Source organism: Toxotes jaculatrix, chromosome 4, assembly GCF_017976425.1.
Source record: "Toxotes jaculatrix isolate fToxJac2 chromosome 4, fToxJac2.pri, whole genome shotgun sequence".
In the NCBI taxonomy this organism is placed as follows: domain Eukaryota; kingdom Metazoa; phylum Chordata; class Actinopteri; family Toxotidae; genus Toxotes; species Toxotes jaculatrix.
The window spans coordinates 20,486,301-20,499,806 of record NC_054397.1 but is presented as its reverse complement, the minus strand read 5'-3'; the positions used below and the strand labels follow the sequence as shown (position 1 = coordinate 20,499,806).

The 13,506-nt window shown below is 42.2% G+C and overlaps 2 protein-coding genes across 8 annotated transcripts in view; one reads left to right on the top strand and one right to left on the bottom strand.

Annotated features, from left to right (window-relative positions):
- Positions 1 to 421: 421 nt before the first annotated feature.
- On the bottom strand, positions 422 to 10,884 carry nthl1 (nth-like DNA glycosylase 1). Its single transcript, XM_041036042.1, has 6 exons — positions 10,638 to 10,884; positions 3,095 to 3,363; positions 2,839 to 3,009; positions 2,517 to 2,676; positions 1,615 to 1,720; positions 422 to 900 (listed from the first exon to the last, which is right to left on the bottom strand). Exons 1-6 carry the CDS (start codon positions 10,843 to 10,845, stop codon positions 597 to 599), a joined length of 1,218 nt encoding a protein of 405 aa, XP_040891976.1. The 5' UTR covers positions 10,846 to 10,884; the 3' UTR covers positions 422 to 596.
- The window catches only part of tsc2 (TSC complex subunit 2), a 24,840-nt gene continuing 21,865 nt past the window's right edge, over positions 10,532 to 13,506 (top strand). For 3 of the 7 annotated variants that reach the window (XM_041036036.1, XM_041036031.1, XM_041036037.1), the window contains exons 1-3: positions 12,192 to 12,338; positions 13,095 to 13,271; positions 13,390 to 13,476. In XM_041036036.1, coding sequence (XP_040891970.1) covers positions 13,137 to 13,271; positions 13,390 to 13,476 — 222 coding nt within the window. In that variant the 5' untranslated portion in view covers positions 12,192 to 12,338; positions 13,095 to 13,136. Of the gene's footprint in view, positions 10,745 to 12,191; positions 12,339 to 13,094; positions 13,272 to 13,389; positions 13,477 to 13,506 lie in introns of those variants that run through there. The other 4 variants (XM_041036035.1, XM_041036034.1, XM_041036032.1 and 1 more) reach the window with 4 other exon arrangements.

Genomic DNA, 13,506 nt, shown 5'->3' with positions numbered 1-13,506 from the left:
GCAGAGCTGCTGAGTAACATCATGTGAGCATAAAAAGATCCCGTGTTTGAATCACAATGATAATGTTCACAGTGTCTGATCAGTTATTTTAACTTCACAGTTTAGGGCAAAATGTGATCAAACAAGTTACTAAATTGATAAATACAACCAGCTTTCATGAGAAAGAAAAAAATTAAACTACTTCAGGTCTTTTAGTAGATTTGTATGTTGTGTATTTGGTTCATGCTTTTTCATTTCATGTACAGTATAGTATATTCCAGCTACAGTATTTATGGAGGACTTAAATATTAAGATGATATGTTCATACAACACTTAGAGAAATTGGTTTACTGTTGATGCAATGAGGTAACTTAATTGTTTAAAGTTTATGTTCAAGTTATTTTTCCTCAATATGCAACAGAAAAACTGAAAATTGTTTCAGTACAAACAATTTTTATTTGGTAAAAAAAATGCAGCACTAGCAGTACAAAAGTATTTAATCTCATATCAAATGTAAAGGAACCATATTCACCATATTTAGCTTATATGCATGTTTTCAGTGTATGTGCGTCTTTGTGTCCAACATCTGGTCAAAGCTCACACAAAAACTTATGTGATCAGTGGTTGACCTTGGTCTTTAGCCTCCTCCTCTGCATGGAGGGGGAAACAGGTGTGATCAGTGACTCCTTCTTTGTCCTCTCATCTTTAACAGCAGATTCCTGTCCAGGTTCAGATTTTGTTTGAAAGGAAGACGGACTTGGAGAACGTGGTGATCTAGCTTTAGGCCTCTTTGTAGGGGAGTGCTTGTGGGCAGATGGACAGCTGTGCTGGTTCAGACACACTGAGCAGAGAGGGTTGACGGGCAGGCAAACCTGCTGTCCAAAACCCACCAGCAGCCAGTTAATCTCACTCCACAGCTCCCTGAAAAAAAAGTATGAGAGAGACATCTCAATCCAACTTTAAACCTGCATTAATGTATTTCAACTCCTGAGCAAAACTTCTGGCTCTTCATGTGCTAAATGTTTCACAGTCTTCATAACTTGACACCACTTGATACTGAACAGATAGTGTACAGTTAATTTATTAGAACTTTTGTTGTTGTTGTTATAGATAGTGGCCTGCTACAGCGAAGATGATGGGAGCAGCAAGGGTGAACTAAAACAGTAAAGTTATGGGCTGTAAATCCAAAACAATGTAAGAGGCTAAAAAACTCTCTAGACCTGAAGGGAACTTCAGATCTCACTGGATGAAGGCTTTTGAAACTATTGATTATAGCAGCTTTAAATCTTAAGCTGGGTGACGGCAAATTGAGCAGAAAAAGATGCTCATTTCTGTATATAATTATTCTATAATTGTACATTTGTATCAGCTCTACAGCAAAATAATCTAACCTTGAAATGTGCTCAAATCTGACATTTATGTGTAGGAAATTGATCAAATGTACACAAAGTATCATGTACCATGATATGACTGTGAAGTGAAGACATCATATAGTGAAGAGTTCCTGTCAGTCACCAAAGTCAGTGATTCACTTTATGTTGCTAAGTCAATCTCGGTGATTCTGGTCTTTATAGATTTGTTTGGTCCCTGCTAATCAGGATGTACAGGTCAGCAGTGAATTAGTCATGCTGTTACCTGGGTAACCACTCCTCCAGGGCCTTGCGTGTTTCCTCTGGGTTCTTGGTTGGCTTCTTGAGCCAGCCCAGCCTATTAGAGATACGATGCACGTGTGTGTCCACGCCTAAACAAAAGACCAGCACCATCAATCAGGGCAGGCACACACATATTTATAATTTTGAAAAAAACAACAAAAAAAAACAAACAGAAAATGTAAATGTGTCTCTATGCTGCACACAGTCTGCTCACAATGCTGCAAATATACAAAAGCCTCTATTTTTTCTGCTTTTATCTGTTTTATGTTAGGGAAAAGTGTTTATGTTGGATTTTGGCCTGTTAGACAAAACAAGCAATTTCAAGACATCACACTGGACTTTAGGAAATTGTAACATTTGGGACCATTTTCTGACATTTTATTGACCAAAGGATCTTTTGTAGCCTTAATTTCTTATTTACAGCAATTAAGGCAGTGTAGGGAAGAGTTCACTAGCCAAATGCAATAAAAAGGCTACTTGTTTGTTATAAAAAAGCAAACAAACAAAACACATATTGCTACACTAACATGATTTAAATGCTGAATTTATTCTATATTATTTGCCAGTTTCCATAGCACTGTGTTACAACAACATGCAGGGAGTGAGGTGTTCTGACATGTAACGTCTCTAAAAATATATATTTTATATTTTAATATATAATTTATATTTTTTCCTGCCAGAAAAGTATCTTCACCCATGTATAAGAACCAGGACTTACCTACCTAAGAAAACATGATTGCCTGAGGCCGACTTGCAGCCTGCACCTCAGTTTCAAGCTATGTGAATGCATGGTGCTCCGTTAGACATCATTTATCTAGTTTATTCCATTCGATCTGTAAGTGGCTGTGCTTGTAGTGCTAAGTGGTTTCAGCAGTGTGTCCCTACCTATTCCAGACACCTGGTCCCAGGCGATGTCCATGGCCAGGTGAGCCATCTTAGGTCCAACTCCTGGCAGGCGAACCAGCCCCTCCACGCTGTTTGGGATGTCCCCTCCAAACTCTTTCTGCAGCATGGCTGACGTCAGCTTCAGATACTTCACTTTAGTCTAAAGAAGAGCGGGTGGAAGAAACCAGGAGACAATTCATTCAGGTGCAAGACATGGACAAACGAATGATTGAAGTAAGGTGTGAAGGTTGAAGTGCAGCCACAAACTATTTTAATTAAGTTTAGTGAACACATAAAAGGACAGAGAGTTATTCTGTGTTACCCTCCAGAAGCCAACAGGATAGATGAGTTTCCCCAGTGTTTCATCATCAGTGCTGAGTATGTTTTCCACAGTGCAGCCGTGTGATCTGAGCTTCTGCATAGCTGCTGCGGTCACCTGGTCCTTGGTCTGACTGGACAGCATGAGCGACACCAACACCTGGAACCGTCTCACCTGTGCCAACACACAAAATAAAAGATGGATTCATTTGAACTATCGACTTATGTAGCCTTCAAAATAAAATCGAAACCACACCTACGTGTGCAGGGGCTTCTGTGTCGTAGCATTTCTCTGCTCCCATGTTATCTACAGGTGCATCTCGGCCGCTCCTCATCTCACGAATGAATCCTAATTGTTTTGTCCAGTCGGGAGGTTCCCAGTGTTCGGTCTTCACCTGTGACACACCTTCATCCCTGTCATATTCCACCTTTAGCTGTCTCCGTCTGCGGCTGTGTGAAGACAGTGGGAGAGCGTCTGTTTCTGTTTTTGGCTGCACAGTGTCCTGACGAAGGAGTTCATGGCACCCACCTGAATGAGCACAGAGGAGAATGAATGAGAAATACCTGACCCACTGTGGGGATACATTAAAAATGAAATACGAAAACATGATGACTAAAGCATGTGCACGCCTCATTTAATGTCTCATTGAAGACCATAGGATTTAACACTGTGCTATAACAGCTTCCAGTTATCTGGAAATATTTCCTACAAACTGTTGGAGCCTGAATGCAGGGATCTGCTCTCATTCTGCCACAACAACAACATCAGTGAGACTGATGATGGGTGATATGGCCTGGGAACCAGTTCACAAAGGTGTTGGATGGGGTTCAGGTCAGGGCTCTGTCCAGGATAATCAAGTTCTTACACGCTAAACTGGGAAAATCATTTCTTTATGTACCTCACTTTGTGCACAGAAGCACTGAGACCTTGAAACGGGACATGATCTTCCCCAAGCTCTTGCCAGAAACCTGGAAACACGACTGGAAACAGAACAGTGGTTCCAAACCTTTTTTAATCTGATATCCCTAAAATTAAAGATTTGTCTATTAGTGACCCCTATGCACCTGTTGCGTCTAGTTGCCAAACAGTGATTTTTATGCCTTTGGGCTGGCGATAGCCAAGGCCATTATGTTTTCAGGTTGTCCGTCCTGGATTCTTCTATGCAAGATATCTCAAGAACACTTTGAGGTCTCTCTGTCAAACTATGCACAAATGTTGACTGTGACTTAAAGTAGATTCGAAAGGAGTTTGGAGGTCAAAGGTCAAAGGGCAAGGTCACTATGACCATATTTATGTTTTGTATGGTAAGGTGATATTGTAAGAACCATTTGAAGGATGGCTTTCAAACTTTGCACAAATGTCAACTGTGCCTCAAGGGTGAACTGAATAGAGCTTGGAGGTCAGAGGTCAAAGGTCACAGTCGCTTTGATCGTACATTTAATTTTATGCAGGCTGTAGGAGCCATATTATTCTTTTTGGCGATAGTTGTTTTTAATCGATTAGTTTTGTCTGGTGATCATGGTCACGTGGGCATAGGCGGCCATAGACGGAGGTAACAAAGAGGGGCACTCACTCACCTGCGCTCAGGTAGGAGGAGAGAGGGGAGCTAGGTAGCCGTAATTCTTGTTGACCGCATGCAGGAAGCTTTTATGCATATTTTTTTCCATTCATTTTTTTATACATGCTTTATACTGTGGACACATCTCCATCGACAAGCATGTGTATTCTGGAAGCTGCTGTTTACCGTTTGTTTATATAAAGGAACCGATCAAGAGAAACTCGGACTCAACATGTTTTTTGTTTGGAATAGCGCGTCAGACAAATAGACAGGATCCAGTAACTCTCACGCGACTTTTTGGCTGGATTTTTGGTCGCAATATTTTGTCAACAACAACAACAAAAAAAAAAAAGTGGCGTTTTCTCAAGAAAGTCATCGCATATCCGCACACAAAGGATTCAGGAAGACGCCAAGTAAGTGCAGCGGTTTCAAATGAAAGGCGCGTCATTTCATGGAGGACAGGTAAGCTTACCTGTAGATGTGTGTGTGCATAAGGAATCTGGATTGCATTAAAGCCTGAAAAGTCTCCGTTTGGGATCTTTTAATGGTTGAATGCTGATCGGATGCGCGATGCTGCGCTATATTTGTTCCGTGCTCTGAAGGAAGTTTGCACTTTGTGGCTTGAACATGCGATGCTTTGATGATGTTTCAATGGAAATGATCATGTTGCTTTGTTGAAAGGAATTGCTTGGATTTACTGCGCACTGTGGGTGTATTTAAATGCTGTGGTTCACTGGAAAAAAAAAGTTGAATGAGAAAAAAAAGCCAAGGAGTCAAACAAATGGTGCTACCTCATGGTCTGCAGAGGAGTCTGGGAAAAGAAGCGAAGGCAAACTCACTCAAAAGGCCTTGATGAATAAAATTGAAAGATTGCAAAATACATGCAAAGGTTTTGTTAATAAAATCAAAGGGTTGATACCAAATATGAAAGAGCTGATGAGACAAAAGTAAAATGTGTCTCAAATGAAGCAGAGATTGCAGGAAATATGGCAAAAGTTGAAATTCTCAAAACACAAAGTACTACAAGTGGAAAGAGGACATCTAAGGCTTCAGATGGAATGAATTCTTACTTGTCAAGAAGAGTTAAACAACCACTCAATGTCAATGCAGATGAATTTATTCCATCGGTACCTGAACAGAGTGAAACAAATACACAGTATCCGTATGAACATGAATTCAACACAAATGTGTCTGTGGATTTGGAAGCCAAAAATCATGTTTTTGGTATCATGAGCAAACAAAATGAAATAACACTGCCGATTCAACAGCAATGCCTTTCTGCTCTACCAAAAAGAGAGATTCCAATTTTTGATGGTGACCCATTCAAATACCACACTTTAATCAGAGCCTTTGAAAATAGAATTGAGAGGAATACAACTGATGACTGTGATCGTTTATATTTCCTGGAACAACATACAAGAGGGACATATAGGGACAAAGCTCTTCTATGGCCTCCAATTAAAACAGAGGATGTAAAGGCCCTGCAGAACTTCAGCCTCTTCCTTAGAGGCTGCTGTAATGCCATGGAAGATGTGCAATATCTTCATGATTTGAACATGCCTTCTAACATGTTAAGCATCATTAAGATACTGCCATACAAACTCAGAGACAGATGGACGAGCCAGGCTTGTGAGCTGCAGGAAAAATATAACCGGAGAGCAAAATTTATTGACATTGCTAACTTCATTGAAAGGCAAGTGAAAATGCTGACAGATCCCGTGTTTGGAAACATACAAGACTCACTGCTAGTTAGAGGAAATAAAACTGTGATCAAACCTAAGTCACAGCTTCGATCTGGAAACAGAGGAATCAGCTTTGCAACCACTGTCAGCCGTGTGGAGAACAAACATCAGTCTGTAAAGAAGGAGAAGGAAATTGAACAAACAGGAAGGAAAATGTGCATCTGCTGTGGAGGAGGACACATATTAGATGTATGTGTGCAGATGAGAAAAATGGCTCACAAGAAGAAGATAGGCTTCTTAAAGGAAAATGGCATCTGTTTTGGCTCTTTGTGTACAGGACACATTAGTAAAGATTGGCGTAAAATGATTTCCTGTTCAAAGTGTAGCCTTAAACATCCCACAGTACTTCATAAAGAAGTTCCAAATGTTTCTGAGCAGACTGGGAGGAACACAGTGGTGTCTGTTGACAACATGCTGGTGTCAAGTGGTCTTACAGGGGCTGGAGACCAGGACTGCAAGCTGCCCATCGTTCCGGTCCAAGTAAAATCTAAAAAAGGAAACTAAATTATCACTACATATGCTTTTTTGGACCAAGGAAGCACTGCGTTTTTTTGTACTGAGAGCCTGATGCGCAAGCTTCGCCTCACAGGGAGGAAGGGGCAGATTCTCCTTCGAACCATGGGGCAGGAGAAAGTTGTGAGCAGTAACATCATATCAGGACTCGAGGTTGCTGCGTTGGAGGAGGACAATTTTCTTGAACTGCCAAAGGCTTACACACAAGAGTCCATGCCTGCGCAGCAAGGAAATATTCAGACTGAAAGGGATATTAAAAATGGCCTTATTTAAAATATATTCACTTACCTCAGATCGAAGCAGGAATTGAGCTCCTGATAGGGACCAATGTTCCTAGGGCACTGGAACTATTAGAGGTGGTGTGTAGTATAGATGATGGACCATATGCCATTAGGACCATGTTAGGCTGGACAGTTAATGGACCACTGACAGGACACGGTGGAAAGATGGCTAACCGGGAACAGCCACAGATAACTGTGAACAGAGTTTCAGTTGTGAATCTGGGTGAGCTCTGGCAGCAACAGTTTAAGAATGACTTCCCTGAAAACAGCCTCGAGGAGCAACTTGGGATGTCTGGAGAAGATCAAAGGTTCCTGGAGTTGGTGAGCAACACAGTAAAACAGGTGGATGGCCATTAGCAGATTGCATTACCTTAGAACAGTAATATCAGCATGCCAAATAACAAGAAAATTGTGGATCATCTGAAAAGAAGGTTTCAGAAAGACCCAATGTTTCATGCTGAGTATAAAACCTTTATGAATGAGCTTCTGGTTAAAGGCTATGCAGAGAAGGTGCCTGAAGAAGAGCTGGACTGTGGTGATGGATGAATCCTCTTGACTGTCAGCTCCATTTATGATCCCCTGGGAATGCTGAGCCCTGTGGTCTTAACAGCGAAGAAAATTCTGAGAGTTTTGTGCAGGAGAGAAATTGGCTGGGATGACCCTGTGCCTGAGTTAGTGTCTAAGGAGTGGCAGAAGTGGCTGCAGCAGCTCCGTCTGCTGGAAACATTTGAGGTTGCCAGAAGAGTGTGAAACCACCAGGGTTTGGAGAAGTTGCCACAGCCCAGTTACATCATTTCTGTGATGCTAGTGAGGATGGGTATGGAACAGTGTCATACCTGTTGTTGAAAAATGAAAACTCAGAAAAACACAGTGCTTTTGTCATGGGAAAGGCCAGAGTTGCTCCTTTGAAATCTGTTACCATCCCCAGAATGGAGCTTATTGCTGCAACCAGCCGCATGGATGTACTTTGGAGGAAAGAGCTGCGGATGGATCTTTTGGATTCTGTTTTCTGGATAGACAGTTCATCTGTATTCAAATACATCAGGACGGAGACTTCACAGTTCAAAGTTTTTGTTGCAAATCGGGTCTCCTGAAAGTTTCCTGTCCTACTCAGTGGAGGTATGTGGACACTGCTAGCAATCCAGCGGATGTGGCTTCTCGTGGTGTGAAAGTGGATGTGTTCATCCACTTTCTTTTACATCCTGAGAGTGAGTGGCCTGTTAACAAGGAAGACATCAACTGTCTTTCACCTGAGGACCCAGAGGTCAAAAGGGTTGCTGCAGTGAATGTCATGCAAGTCCAGGAAGATCCAGTGGCTCGTCTGATCCAGTATTTTTCCTCTTGGACACGCTTAAAGAAATCTGTGGCATGGTTCTTGAAGATTAAAGACAGGCTCAGAAGAGGAGACAGTTACATCTGATCTTTGCACAGTCTGACATCAATAAGGAACAGCAGAGATCTTCAGTGGCAGAGGAGATGAATCGTATTAAAAGGACAGCTGTGCACAGGGGGTCTTACTTTTCACAGTAAGACCCCCACGCTCAACCTGGTCCAAGTCTTTCACGACTTGGACCAGGTTGAGCTTGCCATCATTAAGTTCTATCAAGGACAGAGATTTCCTGAAGAACTAGCCAGTCTGGAGAAAGGGCAGCACATTAAGAGATCCAGTCACCTCCATAAGCTCTGTTCACAGTCGCAAGATGGAATCCTGAGAGTTGGTGGTCGGATCAGCAGATTGCCTGTGCCTGTGGAAAGTAAACATCCTATAATACTGGCAATGGATCTTCACATCTCAGAGCTCTTGCTTAGGCATGTGCATCAGGAAGTGGGACATGCTGTTTAAGCTGAAGGAGACGTACTGGATCACTGAGTGTAGCCATACGGAAAGTACTGTCCAGGTGCATCATATGCCGCCATCTGAATGCTCTGCCAGTATACCAACATATGGCAGATTTGCCCCATGAAAGAATTGTACCAGATGAACCACCATTCACTCGTGTAGGGGTGGATTATTTTGGACCTTTTGTGGTTAAGTGCAGAAGAGGTATGGTGTCATATTTACCTGTCTTGCCATCAGAGCCATACACATTGAAGTTGCTCCATTACTGGACACCGACTCCTTCATTAATGCACTCAGGCGCTTTGTTGCTAGAAGAGCACAGGTGCGGGAGCTGTGCTCAGACTATTCCTATGAACAAGTTTCATAGGAATAGAGCGTGAGCTGAATGTCGCTATTGAACAGTGGAATCAAGTGCAGATGAATGATGTCATGCTGCAGAAGGGAATTAAATGGAGCTTTAATCCACCTGCTGGTTCGCATCATGGAGAATCATGGGAGAGGCTAATAAGGTCTGTGTGCAAAGTGCTTAATTCAACTTTTAAGGTACAAAACTTGGATGAAGAGGGTTTTTACACAGTGCTTTGTGAGATTGAAGCCATCATCAATAGCCATCCTATCACCAAGGCCTCCATTGATCCAAATGACCTGGAAGCATTGACACTCAATCACTTGCTGCTGTTAAAGACTTCACCATCATTACCACCTGGAGTGTTCCAACCAACGGATGTGTATGCACAGAGGAGGTGGAAACAGGTCCAATACATGTCTGACTTATTCTGGAAAAGATGGGTTAAGGTATACTTCAATAGCTCAATTACAGGAGTGTCAGAGATGGTCAGGTATGAAGAGTAACCTTGTCGTAGGAGATCTTGTGGTCATAGTGGGCAGTATGGGGCGAGTGACACAAACTTTTCCGGACCGAAGAGGATTCGTTCGTCGGGTGCGGATTAAAACGCAGACCAGCTGCCTGGACCGGTCGATTACAAAGGTCTGTCTGCTGCAGGAGGCTGAGGTCGGTTGAGGACAGACTTCAGTTGTGATTTTTTTCTTTTTGGACTGTTGGAGTTTTTTTTTTTTTTTTTTTCTTTTCTTTGTCTTTTGATCTTTTGGGATTATATAACGACTCTACGAGGATATATAAAGGAACCGATCAAGAGCAACTTGGACTCAGCATGTTTTTTGTTTGGAATAGCGCGTCAAATAGACAGGACCCAGTATCTAACTCTCACCCGACTTCTAGGCTGGATTTTTGGTCGCAATACAGGCAAATGTGATATCTGAAGAATACTCTGACAGATGTTCTTTAAAGTTTACACAAATGTTCACAGTTATTCAAAGATGAAGTGAGTAGGTTTTGGACTTTGGAGGTCAAAGGTCAAGCCCACTGTGTAAGTGTCTCTTGTGTAAGTTTTGCTTGTGAACACCCAACACTAACCTTCTCAAACATTGCCATTATAACTACAAAACACCCTTAACCTCTACCTCTGCTACAAACAGGCACCCCACTGCGCGGAGGCATACCACCTATGCTTTTTTACTTTTGGACATAGTGTGTCTTGTGTATTCAGTGACTGTTCCTAGGCGTGTCCTCTGGAAGGTGATGTTGTTAGGTAAGGTAAAAGTGCGCAGCAGCCTTGGGGGCAGCTGGCCTTGCTCGGATCTACTCGTACATCTGTAGCAGCGCTGCCAAGTGTACAGTAAACAAATCAAAACAACCGTAACAACTTTCCCTGCGTTTGCGCAGGCGCAGCACTCTGTTAGAAACTAGTTGAATGAGAGATGGTTCATTCGTTTCTAAATATATGTTTATATATACACGTATATACACGTACTAATCAGTGTCTGTGTGCAGCTGTGTGCAGCATTACCCGCTGATAAGGAGGCCGAGGAGGGTCTTTGCTCTGAGATCCTCGCCTCCTCCACCTCCACCTTCACCGCCGCAGAGGAAACTGGATCCACGTTCCTCCGTTTGCAGGTGAGTTTCGACCCCAGAGAAGCCTTAGGTCTGCAGCCAGCAGTTCGACTTCCACTCCGAGTGACAGCAGACCTGCTGTGCATAAAGTAAGGAGAGGTCATGATGAAGCACGGGACCACGTAACACACCCTCGTGCAGTAGCGGACCTGAGCCATTTAGGTGAAGTCGGTTTCTCATTCGTGGTTTTATGGTCACGAACGACACGTTTAAATAATTTAATATTATCAATGACTGATCATTTTTAGATGATTAAATAACATTTTAAGCTCAACAAACTAATAAAATATAATGCTGCAACAACAAGGCTATGATGAGATTATAGTGCCATTAGTGGCTCCAAATTATTTAGAAGTAATATATTTTAAAGACATTACCCATTTTTATTGTCAAAAGGATTAATTGATGAATGGAGAATGTGTTTTGAATGAGAATGACTTGTAGCTGTGGAAGATAATTAAATGAACCTCACCAGTAACAGGTTTGCAGTGTGGATTGTGATTTAAAATCTAAGCTGTTACAAAAATCTCAGCAATTGAAACATAAGTAAATAAGACTGAGCTCCTGAACTTCTCTGCAAAATACCAGAATTTAAATTACTTTATCTAAGGTGCATACTCATATAATTTAATATTGTTCCTGAGCTGTTATATAATAAACATGAACTTTCTCCATGTAGCCAAGTAGATGTCATCAGTGAACAAGATATGCAACATGTAAAACATTAACAGCTTATCTACTTGTTTATATAATTAAGTAAAGTTCAGCTTTAGTTTAAATGTAGATTTCTAAAAGATCCTTTAGCGAGTCAGAGCAAAGGACAATAAGGAGGGAAAACCTCGGCATTAACATGTAGTTTTGAATTGATGCGTTTAGTATTTACTTATTTTTATTGCTTTATTTCTCACTTAACATTCAAACTGTTTGTCCATATTTTAATATATATTCGCAGTTCTCTGCTTATATATTCAACAAGGCTTCAGTGATTTTGTTCACAGTCATCTGACACAATGAAAGCTCGGTTCTTCAGAGCCATAAATCCACAGGAGGTTGAACTTGTAATGATAAAGCTCCGCTCACAGGCAACATGGCGAAGGTGCAGCTGCTCATCCCAATAAGGAACAAACTTCAGCAACGTTAGCTTATTTAGCTAGCTGTTAGCTAGCTTTACCGTTGGGTAACGTTTCAGTTTCGTAAACATGCATATTTATTTTACCTAACTATTATTCCATTGTAAAATAGTTTTACGGGGCTGTTTGTGGAAACTCGCTTACTATTGTTTATATGCGTTGCTCTTAATCTGTTATAATAAAAAAAAAACAGACAAACAAACGAGCTTTAGCATAGTTTATGGGCGTAGCTAGCTTATAACTACATTTCCCATCAGCGAGCGCGGCGAACGTGTTTTTGTAGGAAGTGCCCCGTCACAGAATTAGTGTGCCATCCGGTTGCGGAGTGGAGGACTGAGCTTGTACGAGAACAAGCTTCCAGCTGCATATGCAGAGTCGTGTCAATGCTAAGAGCCAGACGGCTCGTTTGGCTGCATGTGAACGAAGCTGTGACTGAATGAAACCGAAAGCCACTGAATTTCAGTAAGGTGAGAGGAGAGGGGGGAGAGAAAGGGAGGAGAGGAGTGGCGTTGTTTTTTATAAGCTACCAGACCTTGAATGCCACAGAGGAAGGCTAGTCCATGACAGGCAATGTAAAGCGTCGCTATCGGTCCAGTAGCGCCATTGTGCATTTCTCCTGTTTGTGCTGTCCACGATGTAGCAACTAGCTGTGGTCGGAGGCTACCTTGCACCGCTGTGGCTGTTGTTGTTGAACTGAAACAGAACAGTCGTTGTCTGTTCACCTCCCCTCCCCTCTGTCTCTGTCAAGTCCACATGACAACTAATTCTTCAAACCTACCCCCCACCCCCACCCCACCGGTTTACACATTTACAGGCTCGGACTCCAAACTTCAGTGCTTGATAAGTTAGTGGGCTCAGTCATGTGGATGCTTATTGTTGATGCTACCTTTGTATTGTCAACATTTTACCACTGTAACGCTGGTTGTAGCTGATGTTGTACTGTCACGTACAATGACATAATTTTTTTGCCTCTATCCATCTTGTTCATAGCTCATTGCAAGTGATGTAACAGTTGCAGTGGGTTTTGGCTGAACACACTTATGTTCTCTTGCTGCCATCCATCTAATTGCTGGCTGGCAAGCCACATTAAGTTTCACTTAGAGAGACTTAGATGTGTTGTCTGGACCTTTTAGCTATTACATTTTGCAGTATAATAATCAAAGCTATTGATGGTTATTGGTGGTTATTGAAAAATTTCTGAACAATTGTCACTGTTTCTTAAGGCAGCCATCAGTCCCATCCTGTGTAATCTGTCACGCCGGGCCATGAATAAGCAACCAAGCAAGGAGAGTCTCAAGGACAAGGTGAAGGGGATCTTTGGGCTGGGACCGCCGCGCCCGCCGAGCAAACAGAGTGACACAAAGCCCTCTGAATTCATCATTACTACTGATATCATCAAGGTGTGCACGAGACACTGTGTGCGTTCACGCACACACACAAATGCTCAAACTCCTCATGCTTTTGAATTTTTTTCATCATACTTTGCATAGCCTTACTCTTTACCCCTGTGTCTCTCAGGAGCTCCACCCAGACTGCGGCCTAAGCAACCGCGTTCGCATGATGAACCATGTCTGTGAACTTGCCAAAACAAAAAAATTTGAGGAGGTGAGTCTGCTCCAGGTGTCATATTGGAAC